Genomic DNA, 27,508 nt, shown 5'->3' with positions numbered 1-27,508 from the left:
ATATGCCTAGACACCCACATTGATTTAACCAAGGCAAGCATCAAAAGCACATTTTGGATGATCTCAGCAAGGAATACTTACCGAATAAAGAAAAAATAAACCACTATGAATTATAAATACTGCACTTAGTGGAGCAAAAATGTGTACAAGAGAAATAAAGCATAAACATGGACTGTACTACAAACTATATATATATATGTATGTATATATATATACATATATATATATTCTTTATGTATAAAATCCTATATATTTTATTAGCAATTCTCTCATTTTTATACATCGGGGTTGACAGTAATATGTTGTGTATAAAATCATGGCAAAAAAATACCATGGGGTGGTAAAAGCAAAGGGCCATTTAACCTCTAAGAGGTAACAGAGATACCTCATGTTTCCAATTTCCTTGCAGATTTCAGAGCCATTTTGAATTGTTCATGCCACCCACTATAGACTTCTAACCCATCAGAAAGAGCAATGACTTGAATAAATGAATATTTTATTATTTGACAGGAATTTCTATTTATTAAATAAGTCACTCTCCTTAGGGTACTTAACTACGTGCTAAAAATAGTTTCTACAGTAAGGTTTAATATCTGGTGCACAATAGATATGGAATGAATGAATAATGGTATAAAGGAAGATGAATAAAGTCAATAAAATGTTGAACCACTAAATAGTACTGGAGTTAAGGGACTTTTTCCTACTTTTATCTGATAAAGACTTTTATCTGATAAATCCTAGCTAGATCTCTTAGAGAAACCACAATTTCTTTTAACTCCTGCTTGGCCTGTGTAATGAGAAAGAATTTGAAACTCTGATTCTCAGTGAAGGGGAAAATAGCTTACCTTGATATTCTCCCTGCTCTCAGCAAGATTTCATCATCTTACAATTGTGGGCTGTTTATGTTATTCTTCTCTGATAATTAGTTTACTTCTTGGTAACATCTCATTATGAAAAGGTGTTTTTAAAAATATGTGGCTCCATTTACACACAAAACAACTTCAGGATAAATATATTCCATTTGTTCCTTCCATCCCTCACTCATTAGTCAACAGTAATTTCTTGAGCCCAAAGGTACATCAGACACATTGATAATTGCTGGAACTTCAGTGGTGAATAGAGAGGAACCCAGATCTTGCCTTCACAGGGCTTAGGATCCACTGACAGACACCCAGAAGGGAGCAGAAAATGACAACACCATGTTATAAATGGTGAGAGAGTGGCAGCACAGGGTGCTATGAAAGCATGTTTGGGGGACACACGACAAAGACTTGGGGGTTCGAGGAGACTTCCTAGATGAAAACACAACTAAAATGGGATACAAAGCATGAAAGGAAATCATCAGTGTGAAGAGGCATGTGTTGGGATGAGAGTATTCTAGGAGAGGACCCATAACAAAGGCCACTGGGTGAAAAAGAATAAGCAGAAAACCTTATCATTTCAATATGGTTGTGGCTATTAATTCATCTATTTATTCAATAATGAATTACTGAGCCCATCCTGTGTGTCAGGTTATAAGCTGGACACTGCGCTTGTAAAAGTCTAATTAGTAAGATGTGAAACTGGCAAATTAGCGACAGTGAAGATCAAGAAGAATCTTGTATGTTAAAGCTGAATGTCTGCACACGGGGAAGACATTGCGATGTTCTTCCACATCTTTTCATGGCCTGATAGCTCATTTCCTTTTGCACTGAATAATACTCCATTGTCTGATGTCACACAGTTTATCTCTTCTAACCTACTGAAGGACATCTTGGCTGCCTCCAATTATTTTGACAGCTATGAATAAAGCTTTATGAATAAAGATCTGTGTGCAAGTTTTTTATGTGGACATAAGTTTTCAACTCCTTTGGGTAAATACCAAGGAGTGAGGTTGCTGGACTGTGCAGTAAGAATATGATGGTTTGGGAAGAAACTGACGAACTGTCTTCCCAAATGGCTGCACCAATTTGCCTTCGCACCAGCCATGAATGAGAGTCCCCATTGTTCCACATTCCCATTAGCTGCATTGGTGGCAGTGTCCCACATTTTGGCCAATCTAATAGGTGTATTATGGGAAAACATACGTGAGTAACCCACTTATCCAAAAGGTGCAGATGAATTGATAAAAGAAAGCTCAGGAAGTTGAAACTAATTGGGCGAAGCCTCTCAATTAAAATATGACAGGGTCAGAATCTATGCCATGTTTGACTTGACATAAACCCCAGCCCCATCCGTCATTGTGAATTCTCAGATCAAATTAGTGTGTTTTGGTCAACTTATGTTGAATTCTACTTACAACACTGCTCTTATACAAAGTAAGATTTTATCCCAGGGGCAATGGGATATTGCCCACATTTTCCGAGGAGGGAGCAATAGGATCATATTTGTCTGTTATAATGCTGTTTCCCTCAGTCTTCAACTCTACAGACTCACATTTTACAGGCAGACCCTTTACAGTTCAGATTCAAATATGAATGTCAGATTTCTGGGTGGGATGGAGTGACTGACAGCAGACACGCATTCCCACATGAAAAGGTGGAAAAGATGGAAACAGAGAATCATCCCCAAAGAGACTGGAGAGCTACTAAGGGAAGAAGAACTAGAAGGAATGAGATGAATATTGGGGGGCGGGGGGTAAACACAGAGCTGAGGTGAACAGCGACAACCACATTTACCCTGAGAATTTTCGTTTCTGGGTACAAGATGGAACTGAGGAGACAAGTGTGTATTTTTTTTATTTTTTTAGTTTATTTATTTTTGAGAGAGAGAGAGAGAGAGACAGAACACTAATATTGGAGGAGAAAAGAGAAAGCAGTGAGTCCCAAGCAGGTGAGTTGAGTGGAACCTGGGGTTCCAATTTACCTATAGCAAGATCATGACCTGAACTGAAGTCAAGAGTCAGATGCTTAACTGACTGAACCACCCAAGCACCCCAAGGTTCCACCTTTTATACACATTTACAGCTACTGCTGAGACATATAGGAATCAGCAGAGCTTTGGTGAGAGACTAGAGAACTTCAAAGATACACCAGTTTTTCCCTCGATTCGTATGTGAAATATTGAAACCATATAACACAACCAGGAGAGAAATGGACTTCCTTAAAAAAACGACGTAGTGTGTAATTTTGTGACCTTCTTCATTTACCATAATGTTTTAGAGGTTTATCACGTCGTATTATGGTAATTCCTCTTCATTACCGAATAGTATTCACTGCATGGCTCCACCATATTTTGTAGGCTTATTCACCAGTTGGTGGACATTTGAATTGTGTACAGTCAATGGCTACAATGAATGATGCCGCTGTGAACATTCATGTACAAGTCTTAGTATGGAGATATATTATCGTTTCTCTTGGACTGATACTTAGGAGTTGAATTGCTGGGTTTTATGTTAACTGCATATTAGCATTTTAAAAGTGGTGGCGCTATGTTACATTTTTCATGAGCAAAGTCTGAGAGCTCCCTGTTTCTCCACAACCTCACCAACACTTGGCATTGTCTGTCTTTTTAAATTTAGCATAGAATTGTTCAAAATATTCTCTTATGGCTCATAATTTCTGTAGGTCTACACAAAGAGTATCCCACTCATTTTTGATATAATTCTTATTTCCATTCTTTTGTTTGTTTATCTGTTTGACTTATTGCTTGGCTAGGACCTTCAGTATAATATTGAATAATGTCAATTTAAATTGTTGATACTAAGGGGCATTTGGGTGGCTCAGTAGTTAAGTGTCTGGCTTTGGTGCAGGTCTGGATCTCAGGGTTCGTGAGTTTGAGCCCCACATTAGGCTTTGCACTGATGGTGCAGAGCCTGCTTGGGATTCTCTCTCTCTCTCTCTCTCTCTCTCTCAATTCCCCTCCCCCCACTCTCTCTCTCTGAAAATAAATAAACTTAAAAAAATGTGTTAAGTTTAAACTGGTGATGCTAAGTGTCACTTCTTCCTGATTTCAAAGGAATAACTTTTAGTATTTCGCAGTTCAATATGTTGTTTGTTCTAAAAGATTTTAGGTGAGGCACCTTGGTGGCTCAGTTGGTTAAGATTCCAACTTTGGCTCAGGTAATGATCTCAGGGTTTGTAGGTTCAAGTCCCACACGGGGCTCTGAGTTGACAGTTCAGAGCCTGCTTTGGATCCTGTCTCCCTCTCTCTGCCACTCCCCAGCTTGCTCGCTCTTTCTCTCTCTCTCAAAATAAATAAACATTGAAAAAATTGTAGATAATTATTTTAAATATTTATAGGGAACACTGTGAGGATTAAGATACAATTAGGTTTATTTTCAAGTTTTTATTTCAATCCCAGTTAGTTAACATGCAGTGTAGTATTAGTTGCAGGTGTAGAGTTTAGTGATCCAACACTTACATACAACACCCAGTACTTTGGCTAAGATCAAGTGTAGTTACAGTTAAGTGGAAACAAATCATCTATGGATGCCATAATGTATGGTTTTGTGCTAGAAATTTACTCTAAGCATTGGTATACTTTTTTTGATAAATCCTATTTTTATAGTTTTATTTTTAGTTATTCTTTAATTTCTCTTATGATTTATTTTCACTTTTTATTGTAAACAGTTTTTAAATTACCATTTGTTTGAGATTGAAAGTTGCCTTTATTTTTTGTTTCCTACTTTAACTGAATTATCATCAGATAAGTTGCTCTGGTGGTGCAGAGAATTTGACACTTGTGGAGAATAAATCCGTGGCATCAAATTAGGTGAGTGCTTTTAAATAACTTATATTCAGTCACAAGCTGATGAGTGTAGCATTTTTATATATATCCAGAGTTGGCTGCTTATTGGTTTGGATCAAATCCTCTATATCTTTCCGTATGCACACACATTCAGATTTGTAAATGCTTCAATGTTGCACATTCTATCATTGTTTAAGAATTTGAAGTATTGAGAATGGCTCTTATCTGAAAGTCTGTTTGGTTTTATATATATACATGTATATTTGTATAATATGATATATATCATATATATAATTTCTTCAAATGCCAACAGAATTTTGACTGCTCTAACATTTTCATGCTTTTATTTTCAATCTTTTCATGGCCTAGGGGTTAGGTGCATCTTTTGTAGAAAGTACGTATCAGCAGATGATAGAGAGTCACCAAAACATGTTTCAAAATGTTCAAAGCAGCTCAACTCATACTATCCGTAAATTAGAAATGGCCTCAATGTCTAGCAACAAGAGAATGGATCAGCTGTCACATGCCCATGCAGTGAGCGACTATAAAGGAATGAAAACGACCAGAATATAGATAAAGCATGAAGACTGAATCTCACAGACTTGATAATGAGAAAAGAGACCCTCAGGAGCACAGTATGCACTGCTCTTTCTCTACAGAATCAAAAAGTAGGCAATTTTAGTCAACTTTATAGGTGAAGATAGTGATTACTTTCAGAAGGTGAGGATTTCACAGAAGTACAAAGAAGACTTGTGGTGTGGTCTACTGGTAACTTGTGACTGAATCTGATTGCTGATTACATGATACTGCTCGTTTGAATGATCTACCTACTCTAAACATGAAAATTATTTTTCTTCTAGTAATGAAATTGGTTTTGCTTTCTTTTGTTGGGAGAGGGAGAGGGAGAGAATCTTAAGCAGTCTCCAGGCCCAGCACAGAGCCCAATGCAGGGCTCAATCTCAGGACCATGAGATCATGACTGAGCTCATGGCCTGTGCCAAAATCAAGGGTCTGATGCTTAAGTGACCTAGCCACCCAGGGGTCCTTGAAATTGGTCATTTTAAGCACATACCCCTTCAACCTTTCGACGGACAAATGTTTTTGTGATGTTTTTTTAAGAGATAACATCAAATCTTGCAATATTTTCTTTCTTCCCTTAGTAGCCGCTGTGATAGCAATTCACCCAATTTCTCTTTGCTATAAAAACTCTAATTTTATCTCCCTCATCACTTTTGCCTGCTCTTTATGTTTCTTTGCACACTTCTCCCAAAACGATTGCACCTCCCGCATCACACTTGCCTAACCTAAAACTCTTTCAGTACGGTAACTATCTTCCTTTTCCGAAAATTCCACTATCCAGTCCCTTCTCTGTTATTATTGCTGTGTTTCTTAGGCAATCTTCAGTGTAAAACTGTTAAGCATGAGGAAAAGACTTTACACTAAAGTTGAAAAGCTTCATCTGGTCGCAGTAGAAAATCTTTTTCAGAAGACTCTTCTTCATTTAGTGACAAGATGACTTCGTTTAGGTATTGTGCCACAAGGTACTTTTAATTAATAAAAGTGCCGCTATTCTCCCCCTTACTGGGAGAATCTCTCCCTGCAAAGCGTTACATTTGTTATAAGTAAAGGAACTTACATCGACACGTCATTATCCCCCCCCAGATTCAGTTTACATTAGAATTCGTCCTTGATGTTTTACATTCTGTGGCCTTTGACACGTATAATGACAATATCCAAATGAGGTAACATACAGAACAGTTTCACTACCCTAAAGATCCTTTGTGGCCCACCTATTTACCCCTCTCCCTTCCCTAATCCTTGGCATCCACTGACTGATCTCTTTGCCGTTTCCATAGTTTTGCCTTTCCCAGAATGTCGCGTACAGGTGGTCCCCACTTACAATGGTTGGACTTATACTTTTCTAACTTTCCCATGGTGCGAAAGTGATACACATGCAGTAGAAACTGTACTTTGAACTTTGAATTTGAATCTTTTCCTGGGCCAGTGACGTGAATTATGATATCTTCTCATGATGCTGGACAGGGGCAGAGAACTGCATCTCCCAGTCAACCAATTGATCGCGATGGTCAACCATAAACACACCTGTAACCGTTCTGTGCCCGTACAATCATTCTGGTTTCCGCTTTCAGTACAGTATTCAACAAGTTACATGAGACATTCAATACTTTATTATAAAATAGCCTTGTATTTGATGACTTTGCCCCCACTGTAGGCTAATGTAAGTGTTCTGACCACAGGTAAGGTAGGCTAGGCCAAGCTATGACGTTTGGTAGGTTGGGTGTATTATATGCATTTTTGACTTAAAATTTTTTCAACAGATGATGGGTTTATTGGGACATTACCCCGTTGTAAGTCAAGGAAGACCTGTAGTTGAAATCATACAAAAGATAGCCACGTTACATTGGCTTCTTTCACTTTGAAATATGCATTTATGTTTCCTGCATATATCTTCTTATCTTAATAGCTCAGTTTTTAGTGCTGAATTATATTCCATTCTCCATATTTCCAATAGTTGATTTATTCACCTACTGAAAGATATCGTTGTTGCTCCCAACGTCTAGTGATTATGAATAAACCTGCAGTGAATACCCGTGTGCACCCAAAATGCATTTTGTTTCTTCATTTACTTTGTGGTTAGATCACATCTTACTTATCTTTTGCTATTCTCTCTCTCTCTCTGTCATTTCAGTAGGAAAAGTCTTAAGTTGTGGATCCAGTGACCAACCATGTACTTACCAATTTTAGGCAAATAGCAGTGAGTCAACACTTAAAGTTTAATAGATATAGTTTCTGAAGTTAATGGGAAATGTTGTTAAACTCTGCCCAGTAGGTGGAATACCAGTAAGTGTGTTTCAGCATTCTGAATTCTAGACTCTCATTCTGTCATCACTACTTATTATTATTGATTTCAATGGGACATGAGGAGAGCTGACCCCCAGGAACTACTTAAAAGCAGATTCTACTCTAAATATTTATTTGTTTGCACAATTCATTTCTACATGAACTAGAGGCTGTATATATATGCATGTTGTACATGAAATTTAAGTTAATTCATTTAATTTTAGATTATAACCTTCTTTTTTGGATTTCAACTTCTGAGCTACCCAAGAATGTCTGTCATTGTGTGGTCTGGCTTCTACGTCTGAAGTTTTAATAAAATTATCATTAAAATATTGTCCATTATAATTCACTAATCAATATACCACTGGTTTATTTGCTTTGACCCAATTGTTTTTTTCATGTAGGTTACCCTACATATACACCACAAAACTAACTTAGTTGCCAATTAATTTTGGCATGCAAGAATTAATAGTTGCTTAGTGATTGCTTTAAACTTTAGTCCCATTGCTTTCATTCATTCCATTCACAAGAGTGATGGTTTACAAAATCTATGAGATAGTCCCCACCTTTTTCATTCACACCTCCCCCTTTTGTTTCTCAAAGTTGCGTAGCCACTAAGCTTCTTCACATTAATTGTGTGTTTCCTTTGAAAATAATGTGTGACACCAAACTTTCCTCATCGTGTTTTTCATCTCTGAGTTTCTCAGAGTGTAGATTAAGGGATTAAACATAGGAGCAATGATCGTGTAAAATAGAGCAAATATTTTGTCCTCAGGAAAAGTAGTAGGTGGCCTAAGGTAGATAAAGATTACTGGTCCAAAAAATAAGATGACCACAGTGATATGAGACCAACAGGTGGAGAGGGCTTTGCGTCTTCCCTCAGCTGAGAGATTTCTTAAAGTGAATAAGATAATACCATAAGAAACAAATAAGACAATAAAAGTAACTAAGGCGACCAGACCTGAAAAGGCAATCACAAGGATACCAGTGACATAGGTGTCAGTGCAGGCAACTTTTAGCAAAGGAAAAATATCACAAAAGTAGTGATCAATTTCATTAGGACCACAGAAGGGCAAACCAATCGCGGTAGAAAAGAGAGGGAAGGCATGGACGGCCCCACCAGCCCAGGCAGCTACGACTAGCAGATTGCATCTTGTCCTGTTCATGACGATCACGTAGTGGAGAGGTTTGCAGATGGCAGCATAGCGATCAAAGGCCATGGCGGTAAGAACGAAGATCTCGGTGCCTCCAAAGAAGTGCATTGTAAACACCTGTAACATGCAGTTACTATAGGAAATGGTTTTTCTTTCCACCAGCAGGTCAGCAATTAACTTGGGTGTAACAGTAGAGGTATAGCAGATGTCTATTAAGGATAAGTGGCTGAGGAAATAGTACATGGGTTGGTGGAAAAGAGGGCTGCATCGAATGGAGACGAGGATCAGCAGGTTTCCTGCCAACAAGGCAACGTAACAGACTAAGAAGAGGACAAAGCAAAATACTTGTATGTTCTGGTCGTAGGAAAGTCCCAGAAGAATGAATTCTGAGATGTTTCTCTGGCTTTTCATATGTTTGAGTTTGGTGTATGCTTTCACAAGGACTTCTGTTTCTGAAAGAACGAGAACATAATTGGAGGTGAGAATTAACTGTATGAACACAATAATACAAAATTTATTAAAATACATGCTGACATAAATGGAGTTGATAACAACAGATTTCTTGAACTAGGCTAACTGTTTAATGCTGTCTTTTATAAATGTGTCATGAAATAATTTTGTAATGACAATAATGAGAATAATTATATATTTTACTCAATATTACTAGCAGTTGTCTTAAATATTTAAATGCTATTTGGAAAATAAAGCATTAATACCATTAATTGTATATTTAGATAAAGAACTGCTAATTATATTATTTAGTCGCATTGACCTAAAACAAAAAAATCTCCTGTATTTCTCAATTCTTGTAACTTACTGATAAAATCTACTTTCCTTCTTTTAAAATTATCTGAGTACACTTCCTTAATTTTCTGGAAATGAATCCCAAAGAGATTCACATTTGTTTAAACATCCTGTTTGAACTCCTGGAGTTTAATTTGTGTAAAGCATACTACACATTGTTTTTTGGCCAAACATTGCCAATGGGTCATGTTAAACAAATGGAATTGCTCTTACATTAAAAAACAAAGAGTTTTGAAAACTATACAGCAAAAGGAAGATGTCAATTAATGACTGGAATTGTGAAAAATACTCAGGAAAACTATTCATTTATCATTTTTATATTTTATGAGTTAAATACAATTTCAAAAATATATACTGTCATATCATCCACATGGCTCAGTGGGTTGAGCACCCAACTCTTGATTTCAACTAAGGTCATGATCCCAGGGTCATGGGATCAAGCCCCACAGCGGGCTCCATGCTGAGTGTGGAGCCTGCTTAAAATTCTGTCTCTCTTGGGGCGCCTGGGTGGCTCAGTCAGTTATGTGTCTGGCTTCGGCTCAGCTCATAATCTCACAGTTCGTGAGTTTGAGCCCTGCATCGGCCTCTGTGCTGACAACTCAGAGCCTGGAGCCTGCTTCAGATTCTACATGTCCCTCTCTCTCTACTCCTCCTATATATATATAGGGACTCACGAATTTAATATCTATGTTATTCATAGTCTTTGAGAAGATTTTAGATGGCCAACGGTTGACAGTTACGGCATTTTTAAAATGGCCCGTACTGTAAGACATCCATTCTATTTTAAATTACTAGTCAAAATTCTGCATTCCTAAAAGTATAAGTTTTCAGTTTGTTCCTACTTTGCTTTCAGAATCACTAACAAGGATTCTCCATCCCCCTTGATATAACAAAGTAAAATAATTATTGTGACAGTGTCCGGAAGTTAGCAGTCACTAAGGAGCACTGAAAAGTTTTAGGAGTGTGAGGGGCATTGGCCCACCTTCTACCTGTTGCCTCTGATACTAGGTAGAAAGAATGTTAATTTTCAGATACACTTCTTGATATAAAACAAATTGATTTACAGGCAACCATTATTTCAGTAGACTGTGAGCAATATACATGTGGAAATCACTTGACCGATTCAAATCTCTGATTCTAGATAGAAGAAACATCGAGAGAATCTAAGTAATTTCTCAGGTTTGAAAAGTAATACACTATGAATGTTAAAAGACAGAAATCCCATTTCTTCCTCAATCTGGGGTTATGTTCCAAGGCAGAGTGCTGAGAGATGCCATGAAGGGCAGCAGTGAAAAGACTGTTTTGATTCCTCATCGGAGTAGAAAAAAATATGCAAGATGATGGGTTCACAGATACCTCATGTGTCTTTCGAGTATTTCTGTAAGTAAAGAGATAGGGAGTATTTAAGATAGATATGTATTCTAGAATCCTCTGATTCTAAAACATTTGAAATTCTTTGCCTTCAGCCTTACAAAAATGCAAATTCCTCATCAAGATTCCTCCGTGTTTTCTGGGGCACCTGAGTGGCTCAGTCAGTTAAGTGTCTGACTTCAGCTCAGGTCGTGATCTCATGGTTTGTGAGTTCGAGCCGCACATCAGGCTCTGTGCTGACAGCTGGGAACTTGGAGCTTGTTTCAGATTCTCTCTCTCTCTCTTTCTCCTTCTCTCTCTCTCTCCCTCCTCTACTTGTGCAGGCTCTCTAAATAAATAAAAAAACTAAAAAAAAAAAATGCCTGCTTCTTTTCTAGATCATTATTGGAATTTAATCTATAATAGCTCGCAACCCTGCCCATGCTGTATGATCAATGCTGTTAGCAGGGGTGAAAGCGAAGAGGGGAAAAAATCAGTTGAGGAGAATTACTATCATCAAACAATATAGCGATACTAAGGAACCCTCTTATGGGAAAACTGAAATCACAAAGGATAAATAAAGGACTTCGGGCAACCACTGAACAAGTGGCCGAAACAGTAGCAACATAGAAAGAGTTGGAATCTCAAACTGACCAGGGCAATCCTTGAGTGAATTCTTTAATCTCTTTAAGCATCATCACACTCATGTTACAACTGACATATCATTACAAAAATCAGAATTTTGATGAGGAATATGTGAGGTGATATGAAATAGCCCAAGACAAGTGTGGTTCAAAATATTTTTCTCTCACTGTCTTTCCTCTCCGAGCGATTAGGTTAGAACCACAGATTGTCATGCACACACATTCAACCAGCAGAAAAACTAAGGAAATAAAGAAGAAGATACATAACATGTATTTGACAAGTATGATCAGGTAAATAACAATTTGTTTGTTACATTATTAGCATGTTACAATTAGCATGTTTGTCTACAAAGTGTACTCAAACGATTACTTTATTTTTTGGTATTATTGAATCCAAATTATGTGTACTTTTTGGATCGTGCTGTCCATAAAGGAATAGAAGGTCTTACACGTAACTACAAGTTACTATCATATGTTCAAATCTTCTCTTAGTGTAACAGAATGTAGATAAACTCACCATAGTTGACTCAGATAAAACTATTTTAGGAAGGCAGATGTTTTGAAATAAAAGAAAACAATTTGTTATTGTACATATTCAAGTATAAGCTGGTCTGTTTGTTAATAGTATTATGAAGGATGCCGTTAAACAAGAGTTGGGGACACGATGAAATTCACTGCCCACTTAAAAATGCTTTATCTAGCTCTACTCCTATGCCCCAGAAAGGGGATTTTGCTTGTAGGTAATGTGCAATTGAAACTAAAGGATGCCAAAACATTGTTATCGTAATCTAATTATCCTATGCTGCAAAAGAAGTTATAGCCCTCAAATGAAATTATATAGAAGAAATACAAAGCACACATAATTGGGGCACCTGGGTGGCTCAGTCAGTTAAGTGTCTGACTCTTGATTTCAGCTCAGGTCATGATCTCAGTGTCGTGAGTTCGAGCCCCGCGTTGGGCTCTGTGCTGTCAGCTTGAGATTCTCCCTCTCTCTCTGCCTCTCCGATGCCCCCACTCCCTCTTTCTCAAAAAACAAAAGAAAGAAACAAAATACTTAAAAACTCTCTCTCTCTCTCTCTCTCTCTCTCTCTCTCTCTCTCTGTCTCACAAACACATACGCACACACAATTAGCCTAGCACATGTGTCGTGTGACCGTTCCCAAACCAAGGTGACAAGGGTAATTCACTAACCATGAGATCGAGTGGCTGTCGGGTTAGCTTGGGCATGCATCAGGTAGCATTCCGTCCTCGGACACTCACTCTGCCAGTTTGTCTCTAGCACCGAAATCTGGAATACATTGCAGAGCGTTTACAAACCCATAATTCGAACACGTTCAGGTTAATTCTCTGCAAATATCAGGAAAATTTCAACATGTCTCAAACCTTCTACAGTTTACCAGGGAAGCGGACTTCAAATATTCACTAAGACGAAGTGATGAAGAAGTGGATCTTCAGCCCCCAGAAAAGCAGGAATATTGAAGGCTGATTTAACTTCTTCGTAAGAGTTCGGAAGAAAAAATAAGCAACATGGAATTTTATATTCCTGCAAAGCTAACACAGTATTTAGGTCCCAGGAATCGTGCATTTATTTTATGTCTACACCCGAGGACAGTTTGGTTCAGAGGAACAGAATACAAACTGACGCGGCAAGAATTAATAGGTCTTTGAAAGCTCTGTGTAATTATATTCCCAAAGGCATTTCTAGACCGATCTTAGCCCAAGTGCTGCCAAAGCCACCGTCGATAGTAATGTGCTTGGTGCTCTTGGGTATGAACTTTCCATATTTGCCTCTTTGGAAAACAACTTGGCCCGTTTCCCCTGCAGGCCCAAAAAGGCTACAGTCAAAGCAATTCGTGAAACCCTGGCTGCCCTGTGTTCTTCCAAATTTCTGAGGAATAGGAGGGAAAGTTTAGGCTGTACTAGGGTCAGGTTCTCTTTCTGGAAAATCTGAGATGAGGTAGGACAAGGAGAACCAAAGATGGCCACTTACAGTCCTTTTGCGGGGATTATCAAGATCCTTGGTGTGCGGAGCAGATAGATAAATAAAATCAATGACTTGTGATATCATACTTGGTATGAGGTTACCATTGATGACATACATGTTGAAAAATGGAAGACAAAAGAAAAGATAAGAGTAAACATCTCTTCCTCATAACTTGGCAAGGAGGAAAAACAAACATGATATGGAAAAATCAGAGAAGGGAGCAAAGAACCACAGAGCTTTTATTGTGTTTAACATCCGGTTCTTTCTCTGCTCACTGACTCTTCACATGTCGTTCAGACTCAGTCTCTTCTGCAGGCACTGAAACCAGACAGTCTCTCTCTACCACTCATGTAAAGTTTTCTCACGCAAAAAATGTCAGAAAATCAAATATTATAATGTTTAATCTGTTTCAGATCCAACAACTTAGCCAAACAGTAGCAAAAATACACTGAGAGATGATTGGGCGGATCGGGTTCATCATATTATTCAATGCTTATAATAACACATATTTTGACACAAATATTATTAGCTTTACTGGTGGATAAAAACACGGAAGGTCCTGGAGGTTAAGTAACTAGCTCAACTACCCCTAAAGATCTGAAGCAAGAAAACGTGTTGTTCTAAGTTTAGCGCTTGCTTCCAGGCTTTAAAAGGTTAAGAACCCTGAGTAAATGAAAGATTCTACAACTTCAGCATCAAGGACATCAGGACCCAGTGATTTCCAACTAGTCTACCTCAACGTTATGCCCAGTGTTGACTGAGCTGTACTCAAAAGCTAGCCTGTAGCAATCTACAGCGGGAGATAGCCAGTCGTATCTCTAACCTTGCCCTGTACACACCTTCAGAGACAGCTACTAGTTGCATTTACATCTGCCACTATTTAGCTCATCTGTCTTTATATAGTAGTACTCCTGCATAGTCTTAATATTGATGAAGCACAAATCATCTTTTTTTACAGACACTTTTGCTCCACACGTTTAGAAAAATTTTGTCTCCAATTCAAGGTCACAAAGATCTTCTACGTGTTACTCTACATGTCTTGTACCTTTACATTTCAACAACATTCATATTGCATTCATACATCTAGTCTTCCTGAATGACATGACACCACGAGTGTGAATTACATGTAAGACATGGACCCTCGAGCCTGAGGGTGGGGAATCCTAAGCAGAAGAATGGCTGAAGTAAAGCCACAGAGCTGATAGGTTCTAGAATATGTTTGGAGAATGCACGTGGACCCAGTGTACCTGGATGAAAGCTTCTGAGCTTAGGGACACACAGAGAGAAAAGCAAACAAAAGAAAAATAACTCACATGAGGTTCGGGTAGCCACGTGGCGTGCTAAAACTTCACACGTGTTAGCCAAGGTAATATTACATCTTTGCGAAGTACAACATCTTTTTAAGAGACTAATATAATTAGAGCACAATGTCAAGACCCAGAGATAAAAGCTGTCAGGAATCACCCAGCTCTCCCTGACCCTAAAGCCTATCATTATAATAACACACTTTCTACCAACCTAGTGATTTCTGAGATCGGCAAAGTAGACTCAGATAACTTACGGAAGATTTCTAACAAGCAGGAAGGTTGGATTTCATTCCAAGGAAAATGGGATTTCTTACAAACTTTTGGAGAGGGGAGTGATAGGATCAGAGAGATGCTTCAGGACATTTTTAGCTTCCTCACATGCAAGTGGGCACACGTGGAACCAGCTGGACCTTTTAAGGTGCAGATTGTAATCTGATACCCAGTAACTTGTTTCTTTGGCTCATGTGACAGCAGACATGGGTAATTTAGCCCAAGTGTCCAGACAAAGCTTATGTACTTTCTACAACACCTCAAATGTTAAATGCCTCTGCTACACAGGATCAAAAGCACGATGATTATCACTTATGTACATGAATTCTGAATGGGCCATTTTAGACCATGCCTTCCGCATGCTGGTTTTCATCTCCATGTTTCTCAGGGTAGAGATGAGACGATTCAGCATGGAGGCAATCACTGTGTAAAACCCCATATGTAGAACATAAGGATAGACACAGGGGGCAAAGAACAAAACTACCACCGTTATGTGAGAGTTGCAGGTGGAGCTTTGCAGTACCCTGAAGAGGAGCGGGTCTTAAGTTTAAATCACACGAGTAGGTAAGAAGCCAGCAGGGCAACAAAATGTCTGCCACCAACATCCCAGAATTAGCAATCGTGAAGATGCTAACCACACAAATATCTTTGCATACCTGTTTCAAAAGGGGCGTCACATCACAGATGTGGTGATCTACCTGGTTAGGATCCCCGAAAGGTAAGTTGAGTAAATTTGGTTAAAAGCAACACATTAAATAAATGGTAAAGCCTGAACTTTTAAATATGGCAATATTTTTGTTTTATTAGTAACGTGACAAACTGATTATTTGTCCAATTTCTCTGTTATAAAAACTATTGAATTACGTCTTCCTCATAAACTTTTCTACTTTTCTATCCTTCTGTATATAAGGCCTTTATAATCATCGTAATTTTAGTATTGCATCTACATAGGCTAAAACTATTCGTATATTTTCATTGTCATTCTGTTCATATAATCTGGTTACACAATCTCTTCCATTTTGTGATATTTCCTGTTTTCAAAGAAAGCATTTATTTTTGCATCTTATTAGAGATACAAATGAACACATTTCATCAAGTTTGTTTCAGGTTCTTCTAGAGAATCCTCATGTTTGTTTCAAAGATGATCTGTCATTTCCACTCATTTCCGTGATTTGTATCAGAGGGTTTTTTGATTGAAGTTTGTTTGTTTGAACTCACTTCTTGTGTAAATAAGAAAGACTCTGGATCTTATAAATAGTGTCCGTCCTCCTAATTTCTGGCATTTTATGATTCAGTTCCTGTATGGATTTTTTTAATGGACCAATATGTAGAAAATCAGTGAGTGTGTTTTTAATATCTTGAGTCATTGATTTCACTCTATGTTTACTAGTTTATTTCTTATCATTAAAAAAAATTTAAGTGTATTTATTTATTTTGAGAGAGAGAAAGAGAGAGAGTGAGCACAGTGGCGGGGTGGGTTGGGGTGGGGGGGCAGACAGGAGAGACAGAATCCCCAGCAGGCTCCACACCACCAGCCCAGAGCTCAACACGGGGCCCAAACCCATAAACGGCAAGACCACAACAAGAGCTGAGACCAAGAGTCAGACACCCAACTGACTGCACCACCCAGGTGCCCCTTTACTAGTTTATTTTTATTTCCAATGTGAAGTCCAGAGTTAAAACCACAGAATCACTTTAAATCATATTTCATTATGCCCACTTCTTGCTATGTAATTAATTTCTAAATACTTCTGGAGTTCATTTAGGTGACGATCCTATCATAAACCAAAATTTGGTCTTAAAATCGTGGACTTTAACTGTCTCTTTGCCATACAGAAGGGCTCATCGTGTGGTCTAGCCACCAAACCTGCATTTTCTAACGCAAGATAACTCCAATTTTCTTTTTCACATCACAATTCTCGGCTCCTATAATATTGTCTTAACTATGCATATAACTGATTTTGTGCATGTCAACCTGTTCATAACATCTCAAAGCCCGCAAAATGAACTAAGTTTTAAGCTTATATTCTGTATAGATGACTTACTATTTCTTTTTAGTCACTATGAAACTCCAAGTCCTATTTCTGTCACTCATAAAATGTTACCAGTGGAAAAATTACTCTGTGAGATGGTTTCCTGTCTCCCCTATCCGTATCTAGCTGCCCCTCTGTTTTTTATAAAAGATATTGAGCTCCAGTGTTTGATTGCAGACATTTCTCATGGCGTTTTTCATCTCTGAGTTCCTCAGAGTGTAGATGAAGGGATTGAACATCGGAGCAATGATGGTGTAAAACAGAGCAAATACCTTATCCTCAGGGAAAGTGGTTGGAGGCCGAAGGTAGGCAAAGATCGAAGGCCCAAAAAATAAAACTATGACAGTGATATGCGACCCACAGGTAGAGAGGGCTTTGCGCCTTCCTTTGGCTGAATGATTTCTTAAAGTGAATAATATAATGACATAAGAAAAAAACAAGACCACAAATTACACTAAGGTAACCATTCCTGAATTGGCAACCAAAAGGACACCGGTGACATAGGTGTCAGCACAGGCAACTTTTAGCAAAGGAAAAATGTCACAAAAATAGTGATCAATCTCATTAGGACCACAGAAGGGCAACCTGATTACCAGAAAAAATTGAGGAAAGGAGTGCGCGGCCCCACCAGCCCAAGCAGCTAAGACGAGGAGATTGCACCTTGCTCTGTTCATGACAAGCAGGTAGTGGAGAGGCTTGCAGATGGCAGCATAGCGATCAAAAGCCATGACGGTGAGGATTAAGACTTCAATCATTCCGAAGAAGTGCATGGTAAAGACTTGTAACATACAGTTACCATAGGAGGTGGCTTTTCTTCCCACTAGGAGGTCAGCCATGAATTTGGGTGTAATGCTAGAGGTGAAGCAGATGTCCATACAGGATAAGTGGCTGAGGAAATAGTACATTGGTTGGTGGAAAAGAGGGCTGCATCGAATCGAGATAAGGATCAGAAGGTTTCCTACCAAGAGAGCAGCATAACAGAATAAGAAGAACACAAAGCAAAATATTTGTGTGCGATGGTCATACGAAAGTCCCAAAAGAATGAATTCTGAGACATTCCTCTGACTCTCCATCTGTTTCAGACTGGCGTATATTATAAACGAATGGGTTAAACACCTGAAAAGAAAGAAAACATGAATCTTTATAAAAACAATTAGCATGGCAACAATAATTAAAATTCACTAAAAAAGTAAATTGACGCCATTGAATGAGTAAAATTAATTATTCCTGATACATAGATTTACACTTCTTTTTATTTTATTTTAGTCTAGTCTAGTTTAGTTTAGTTTAGTTTCAGTTTATTCATTTAATATTTCTGAGAGAGAGAGGATGAGAGCACAAGCAAGGGAGGGGCAGAGAGAGAGAGGGAGACAAGGATCCGAAGCAGGCTCCAGGCTCTGAGCTGTCCGCACAGAGCCCAACGTGGGGCTTGAACTCACAAACTGTGAGATCATGACCTGAGCAAAAGCCAGATGATAACTGACTGAGCCACCCAGGCACCCCTATTTCTCTCATTTTAGAAATCTATTGTAAATAATTCTATAATGGAGAAAATGATGTTAACTTTTCAACATTAACAATAATGATTATGGAACATTTAAATGTTAGTTTGATGTTAAAAAATGAGCTATTGTTAATTTTGTAAATTAGATAACAAAAAGAGTATAATTTACATCCTTTAAAAAATTGTGCACATTTTAGGGGCACCTGGGTGGCGCAGTCGGTTAAGCGTCCGACTTCAGCCAGGTCATGATCTCGCGGTCCGTGAGTTCGAGCCCCGCGTCGGGCTCTGGGCTGATGGCTCAGAGCCTGGAGCCTGTTTCCGATTCTGTGTCTCCCTCTCTCTCTGCCCCTCCCCTGTTCATGCTCTGTCTCTCTCTGTCCCAAAAAATAAACGTTGAAAAAAAAATTTATAAAAAATTGTGCACATTTTAAAATGTATGCTTTTACCCATAGGGTCAACTTTTTTTTTTTTTTTTTCAGAATGATCTGGACAAATTTCCTGTTTGATATGGGAGTATCCTTGGGAATAAAAATTTATCAAAAATATGTCAGTTTGTTCTCTATAGTTAAGAGTCTGCTTCTTGGTTTTCTCTTTTTCCTCCCCTGTGTTCATCTGTTTTGTTTCTTAAATTCCACATATGGGGATTAAGGACGGCACTTGCTGTGATGAGCACAGGGTGTTGTATGTAAATGTTGAATTGCTAGCTTCTACTCCTGAAACTAACATTACACTGTGTGTCAACTAATTACAATTTGATAAAAAGCTTGAAAAAAAAAGGAAAGAAATACATCAGCTTGAATTGTTTAATTTGTTTAAAGGATGAACTTCCTTGTCCTGTCAATAAACATACCAGTTGCACACCTTATACTAAAATAGTTTTAGGTACATTAAAAGCAAAGAAAGGTTGAACACTAAGCAGCAAATAGACTGACAATGGATTAAAGTTGTAAGAAATAAAGCCAATTTATTCATTTATCCAATTTACAGTTTACAAGTTAAATTTTAAAAAATGGTTAAAATTAATCTAAATTTGTGATGGCAAGTGATAAATGAAAGATAAAAAGAAATTGCCCAAGCATACGTGCATTGTTCATATTTCATGACTTTTCCTAAGAATTTCACTCTAGGCGATAAAATTCAACAAAGGAAGATGATACAGAATGTAGCTCCAAGACAGATTTGTTTCAACACTCAGCAACTAGATGTTGTATTAATGAATGGATCAAAGATTCGCAAATTTGCATCTTTTGGACAACCTTGAGATATTATTTATGTAGGGGGAAATAGTGTGTAGGATAGAGAGAATGCGCTCCGGGAGCCGTTTTCTCCAGTGCTGAGGACTGACCTGACACTCCATGAGATGCAAACACTATTCCACACTTTCCACCTTTGTCTGACCCGATGTAGCCACCTTATCTTGGCTCTCTGGATGACTATTAAGAAAACAGAGACTATAGGGCACCTGGGTGGCTCAGTTGGTTAAGTGTCTGACTTGGGCTCAGGACACAATCTCACGGTTCACGAGTGTGAGCTCGGGGTCTGGCTCTCTGCTGTCAGCGTAGAGCCCACTTCAGAGCCTCTGTCCCCCCTCTCTCTGCCCCTCCCCTGCTTGCTCTGTCATTCTCTCTCTCTCTCTCAAAAATAAATAAACATTTTTTAAAAACCACCAAATGCTACTGTAGCAAAACTATTTAGAAGCCATCAAATCCCATGACACACAAATTCAAACTTTTGTCCTTAAGATCAGTTTAGATGGTGAGTGGGTAATTGGTGTAGCATTTAAAATGGTCTATACTATGAGAAACGAATTCTGTTTTAAATTACCATTCAACCTCATTTCATCAAGAAGAAAAAAACTCAGTCTCTTCCCGCGATGACTTATTATTGCTACAAGGCTTCCTAACCTCTGTATTGTTCTTAACAAACCAAAAATAATTATCAAGTTCATCGTGTTCAATAGTGACCTGTTCTTAAGTAGAGGTTCATAATTTTATGATTTATTGATCAATTTTCTCCTTACCTTATTATAGTTAATGCTGATTCCTAATGTAGGAGATGGCATGCTGTGTACCTGACAGATAGATGTGTTTGCCTAAAACAAATTGACTTAAAGTTAATTGTGAGATAAGTCGGTTGGTCAACAACGTAAAATGGATATCACTTGACGTATCCAAACCCCTGATTTTCAATAAAAGAGACTCAGATCAAGATATTCTAAGTAATTTATTAACATCAGAAAGTAATATTCTGTGGAGGACAGATATCTGGATTCCCAGTCAGTCAGGGGCTGTATCCCACGCTTGTGAGCAGAGCAAGAAAACGGGGTGTTCCAGAGGCCAGCAGTGAGGGGAAACACTTTGAATCGCATCCCAATTTTAAAAAGTATGCAAGGTCACAGATTACCAATCACCCAGTCTATGTTTATGAATATTTGGGGGGATATAAACATGGGGTCTAGCCTTCTTGATTCCAAATCATTTTGAAATAATTTTAGGTCATTTTTAGCAAAATGTGTATTCCTTCAGATAGGATTTTGGCTTGTTTTCTAGATTATCACAGATGTTTCATCCACAAGCTCTTAAACTCTGATCCTGAAATCTGGGGAATGTGCTATTATAATCACTGCTATTAGTTGAAGTAAAAGGGACATGTGGATGCAGCCCAGTGAGAGGATTATTGTCGTTGAAACATGCAGTAGATTCTTGACCACATCTTCCAATTTGTCAAATAATTGAAATCATAAGTGATGAGAGGAAGAAATATTATGCACTCCTTCTAAAGGTGGTTGGAATCACAGAACAAGAAAGATGTAGAAACATGGAGAAGTATAATTACTGAATGGTGAACTGTTTTGATTCAAATTGTGCTTCTATACAGTAATAATTTGAACGTAAAAAGAAAACCAATTACCTAAATATGTCTACAATATGAAGTGAAATATGCCCTTATATTTGCCTTATTTCACTTTAAATATAGTTATTTAGAATTGAAGTGTAGAGTTTAAAATCTGGGTAATCTGGCCCATGTTCTGTGAGAAGTCAATCACCCCATTTGAGTAAAGACACTATGCAAACGTTTTTCTTACTAGCTTTTATAGGAAATTATCTGGTACAAAATAACAAAAATAGCTAGAACTTATTGAGAGTTTGTTTTGCGCTTTAACTTCCTCGTATCGTTTTATCTCACAACTGAACATATTGTGAGATAAATAGAGTTAGTTCTGTGGTTCCGATAAGAACACGAGCTTCCAGAGGTTACAAAGATTCACTCAAAGGGCTACCAAATGAGCATAAGAAAAAGAACGCTGTGCCTTCTGTGTGTGAAAGAAACAAGTTTTTACGTGTTTACTGCTGGCTTCCAGGCTTTTAAAGTAGAGTAACCCTGAGGAAATGAGAGACTCTAGCATGTCAGAATGATGGATATCAGAGCTCATGTTTTACTGGTTGTCCATTTCAGTATAATGCATCTTGTTGACCAAGCTTCACTCAAGCTGGCTTGTGTCAACACACAGAAGGAGGTAGCTGGTCATATCTCTACCCATAACACAAAAACACAGGATCATCCTTATTAGACATGTGTATAAGTGACTCACTTACAACCACAATCCCTGCATTTGTCTCAGTTCTCTGCTGAGTATTGATTTTGTTCTTTTTATCCCTCTTTTCTAATCCCCTTCTAAAACCTTCTGTTTTATGGAGTACATGGATTTACTTATAAAACCGAGATTTTAGGGGTGCCTGGGTGGTTCAGTTGCTTAAGTGTCTGACTTCAGCTCAGGTCATGATCTCATAGTTAATGAGTTCGAGCCCCACGTTGGGCTCTGTGCTGACAGCTCAGATCCTGGAGCCTTCTCTAGATTCTGTGTCTCCCTCTTCCTCTGCCCCTCTCCTACTCACGCTGTCCCTCTCTCAAAAATAAATAAACATTTTTAAAAAGATTTAAAAAAATGAGATTCCACGTATTTTTGAAGTTATTAAATATTGTTCTACAGACTGGAAAGAGAATTCTAGAAAGAACAACTTATAACTGGATAACTAAGTTATCCAGTGTGTGTGTGTGTGTATATACATATATACACACACACACACACTGGATAACATATATATATATATATATATATATATATATATACACACAAAATATAGCTCAATATATTTTTGGTGGGCTTACTATATAAAACAGTCATAATTTTTTGCCAATAAAATGTTATGAATTCTTGAGAAAAAAACAAATGATAAGAAAATATTTTGGTTTTGTTGTGTAGCATTCTTTCTGATGGGTCAAGTATTTCCTCTGACCCATCCTCAAGACCATCAACCTGCCCCCTACTACACACACACACACACACACACACACACACACAGAATTATCACACATACACAGGAACAAATATACACACTACATTTCTTTTTTTTTTAATTTTTTTAACGTTTATTTATTTTTGAGACAGAGAGAGACAGAGCATGAATGGGGGAGGGTCAGAGAGAGAGGGAGACACAGAATCTGAAACAGGCTCCAGGCTCTGAGTTGTCAGCACAGAGCCCGACACGGGGCTCGAACTCACGGACTGCGAGATCATGACCTGAGCCGAAGTCAGACACCCAACCGACTGAGCCACCCAGGCGCCCCACACACTACATTTCTGTATTAAAAATAATCCAAATATTCTTTGGAGAATTACTATATTAAGCCAGTTCAAACCAAACTATGACTAGACAGACTTGATTTCCTATGAAATAAAATGTTTATCTTTGATAAGCCACAGGTTTTCCTGGATCCATGAAGAACAAAAAAGTAATTCGATGTGTGAAAAGTTCTAAAAATAGAACTATCAAAGGAAGATTTCCTGACATTAGAGCAAACAGTATCTCATTTATGTTTTGTCCTGGACTTCTCATTGGCTCTGGGGCAGGAGTAATTCAATCGAGGAAACTGTGAAAACGATGCAATCGTTCTGCTGAGAAAGGCAAATACTTTCGCAGAGAGAAATGTCTACACAAATGGGAACCAAGACCCAGGCTATGTGATTCAGAGGACAAAGAATAACTGAAAATTAAAATAGTAGTACCTCAAATTGCAGAAAATAAGAAAAAAGATATTATAGGGGGCTGGGAGTCTGTTGGACTTCATCCCTGATTGCTACAGGGAATGTATGTTGAAGTTTTAACCTTTCTGGCATTACACATTTTATTATTAATGCATGATAGCTCATAATATAAGGGGAAGTGCTGGATATGTGAGAACAATGTATAAAGGCCAATAAAAAGAGAAGATAGGATCTTTGAAAGTAATTCATTACCTGTTAACTTCTTAATTTGCATGGGTTTATTGCTAGAAAACAGATAAAAGAAAATAAATATATACCACTTCTTTGAGTTGGCTCAATCAAACTGGAAAAACAGATAAGAAGAAACACTAATATGGGGCACAGGATTGTTTTAAAAGGAGTAGATGTACAGTTTCATATCAACAAAAGAACAGTTTCATATCAACAAAAGAACAGATCAGAAATGCTTCTGGTCTGTCCATGAGTCAGCAAAATCTTCTGGAATAAGAAAACATCAAGAGTCTGACTTAGAGGTAAGACATGAACACTAAGGCATAGTGGGGGCAACATTATAAGCAGAGAAGAGAGAAGAAATAGTCATAGCGCTGACAGACTTTAGAGTATGTTTGGAGAATGTAGAGAAGTCCAGTGCAGCTGGTTGAAAGCATCCAAGCACAGGGAATAAATGAAGAAAGGTAGAGAAAGAACAAAAATATGTAACGTTTCCAGCAGCCATATGCCCTGCTAAATCTTCACATGTGTTAGTCAAAGTAATATTGCAACTTTCTAAAGTACAATAGTACTCATTTCATAGATATTTTAGAAAAGAGGAGGCATATGAGGCACTGGGGTGGCTCAGTTGATTAAGCGTTGGACTTCAGCTCAGGTCATAATCTCACAGTTCATGAGTTTCAGGCCCATGTCTGGCTCTGTGCTGACAGCTCAGACCTGGAGCCTGCTTCGGATTCTGTGTCTCCCTCTCTCTCTGCCCCTCCCTCGCTTGCACTACCTCTCTCTCTCTCACTATCTCTCCCTCTCTCTCAAAATTAACTAAATATTTAAAAAGGGGGGAGGATGCATATATGAAGCAAATTAACAAGACACAGAGATAAAAACACACCAGAGTCAATAATCATTCAACTCTCCCTGGCCCCAATATCTTTCATTGTAACACCATGCTTTATACCAATGTAGTGACTTCTGACATTAGCAAGTTTGGCCAGGAGAAATTTTCACAAACAGTGAGAAGTTTGGATTTTGTTCCAAGGAATATAGGGTTTTTGCATATCTTTGGAGAGAGTAGTGATATGATTGGGCATGTGTTTTAGAAAGGCATTTCTAGCATTCCTCAAACCCACGCAACCATATCTGGAACCAGTTGGAAAGTTGAGTGCAGACTACAATCTGAACTGCAGCGACTTCCTTCTTTGGCTCTTCTATGTTGAGGCCATTTGGTCCAGCTTCCCCCCAAAAGTTATATGTTTTCTGTAACACCTGAAATAATATGCTCTGGGGACACAAAGTTGGAAGTGCAGTTAATAACACCTTTACTGGAAATTTGAATGTGCCATTTTAGACCACACCTTCCACATGGCGGTTTTCATCTCCGTGTTTCTCAGGGTATAGATGAGAGGATTCAGCATGGGGGCAATCACAGTGTAAAACACGGAGATTTCCTTATCCTTGTTCTCGCTCCCCGCAGGTAGAACATAGATATAGATACAAGGCACAAAGAATAAAACCACCACCATTACGTGAGAGCTGCAGGTGGAGAGAGCTTTGCGCCGCCCTGCGGAGGAGCGGGTCCTAAGATTATATAATATGAGTATGTAAGAAGACACCAGGACAAGAAAAATGAAAACCGCCACCATCCCTGAATTAGCAATCGCTAAGATACTAACAACACGAATGTCTCTGCACACCAGTTTCAAAAGAGGCTTCACATCACATACGTAGTGATCTATCTGATTAGGACCACAGAAAGGTAAGCTGAGTACCATGAGCAACAGAGCAATGGAGTGCCAAAAACCCACAGCCCAGGCCGTGAAGATCAACATGTTACACCTCTGCCGGTTCATGAGGACCGTGTAGTGCAGGGGCTTGACAATGGCAACATAGCGGTCAAAAGCCATGGACACCAAGATGAATATCTCCACACCCGCCAGCAAGTGGGCAGCGAAGAGCTGGGTCATGCAATTGTTATAGGAGATGTTTCTTCTGGCGGCGCCTAAGTCCCTGAGTAGCCTGGGGACCACGGTGGAGGTGTAGCAGAGATCCATGAGGGAAAGGTGACAGAGAAAGTAGTACATCGGCTGTTGGATTAAATGGCTGCAGGTGATTGTGAGTAAGATAATGAAGTTGCCCATTAAGATTGCCAAGTAACAGAGCAGGAACCAGAAAAAGAACAGGAGCTCCATTTGCTTATTTCCCCACAGACCCATGAAAACAAATTCTGTGACGTTGTTCTGATTTTCCATGAAGTTGAGGTGAGTCCAGAGTTAAACAGAAAGCTAATTCATCTGAAACGATACAGAACATACATTGTCAATAGCACCTTCTGAGTTTGGGGGTATTTACACACTAAAAAAAGACGCAGGTCATAGAGAATTTGTCACAGGCTCAATCTTTGAAATCCTTTCGGGTTAAGGGAGTCATTATATTTCAAATGATATTTGTTTAATTTTTTCTTTCTTCAAATTTTTACTTACATTCCAATTAGTTAACATACGATATAATGTTAATTTCAGTTGTAGAATTTAGTGATTCGTCCCTTACATACAACCCCTGGTGCTCATCCCATTGGGGTCCTTAACACCCATTCACCCATTTAACCCACCCCCACCCACCTCCCCTCCAGTAGCCATCAGTCTGTTTTCTATAATTAAGAGTCTGTTTCCTGATTTGTCTCTCTGATTCCCATTATTTTCATTTGTTTTGTTTCTTAAATTCCAAATATGACTGAAATAATATGGTATGAATCTCAAACTGACTTATTTTGCTTAGGACAATACTCTCTGGCTCCCTCCATGTCATTGCTCTATATACCCCACATCTTCTCTATCCATTCACGAGTCAATGGACATTTGGACTCTTTCCATAATTTGACTATTGTTGATAAAGTGCTATAAACATCAGGGTGCACGTGTCTTTTCAAATTGGCATTTTTATATCCTTAGGGTAAATAGTAGTGCAATTGCTGGGTATTAGGGTAGTTCTATTTTTTAACTTTTGGAGGAGCCTCCATATTGTTTTCCAGAGTGGCTGTACCAGTAGGGACTGTAAATGGTATTCACTGAAAGCATATTGTCTGTTTGAAACTCTTGTGAGCATTTTGCATTCATTTAATTCATAACAGACCAATGGTTACTATGCTGATACTCATTTTACATGTGGGGAAACAGAAAAATAGGTGGGTTCAGTTAGTCCCACCAAATCGTTAAGGTATCAAGTAGCAACCAAAGATATGAACCTGTTTCAGATGCCATGTCCATGCTCTTGACAACTCTGCCATATTACCCACTGAGCAAATGGACTTCCAGCTGTTTTCCATCTCCTTAAAAGATATGGGTTTTACCTATCTCTACCATTTACTACCTGTATAACTTTAAACAAGTCCCTCCCCTTCTCTATGCTGTATATAATTTATATATAGTGTCCCAATACACACAAACATTGCATGTATCCATTGAAACTGAAGATATATTCTTAAAATAAGAACAAAATCAAGGCTCTTAATCATAGCAGAGAAATATCCTTGATTAGTGGATAATAGTTTCAGTGATTCCCCTTTTTGACAGGTTTGGTCAAGATTTAGAACAAGGAGATACAGGAAACAGGGATTTGGAAACCCTGTTTGGGCATCTGGAAATAGGAACACAGGT

At 38.4% G+C, this 27,508-nt stretch overlaps 3 protein-coding genes across 3 annotated transcripts; all 3 read right to left on the bottom strand.

The window, feature by feature from the left end:
- Window positions 1-8,159: 8,159 nt before the first annotated feature.
- LOC125177106 (olfactory receptor 4P4-like) lies at window positions 8,160-9,095 on the bottom strand. The gene has a single exon (XM_047879178.1). The coding sequence runs from the start codon at window positions 9,093-9,095 to the stop codon at window positions 8,160-8,162; it is 936 nt and encodes a 311-aa protein (XP_047735134.1).
- Window positions 9,096-13,765: 4,670 nt separating this feature from the next.
- LOC125146546 (olfactory receptor 4P4-like) lies at window positions 13,766-18,149 on the bottom strand. Its single transcript, XM_047823257.1, is given in 2 exon segments — window positions 13,766-13,821; window positions 17,249-18,149. Coding segments are annotated over 2 exon segments (957 nt in total).
- Window positions 18,150-25,174: 7,025 nt separating this feature from the next.
- On the bottom strand, window positions 25,175-26,104 carry LOC125146800 (olfactory receptor 4P4-like). Its single transcript, XM_047823651.1, has one exon. It carries the CDS (start codon window positions 26,102-26,104, stop codon window positions 25,175-25,177), a length of 930 nt encoding a protein of 309 aa, XP_047679607.1.
- Between the last annotated feature and the right edge of the window lie 1,404 nt (window positions 26,105-27,508).

The sequence above is a fragment of the Prionailurus viverrinus genome, chromosome D1 (genome assembly GCF_022837055.1).
Source record: "Prionailurus viverrinus isolate Anna chromosome D1, UM_Priviv_1.0, whole genome shotgun sequence".
Classification (NCBI taxonomy): Eukaryota; Metazoa; Chordata; class Mammalia; order Carnivora; family Felidae; genus Prionailurus; species Prionailurus viverrinus.
This window is presented reverse-complemented; position numbering and strand designations above follow the sequence as displayed.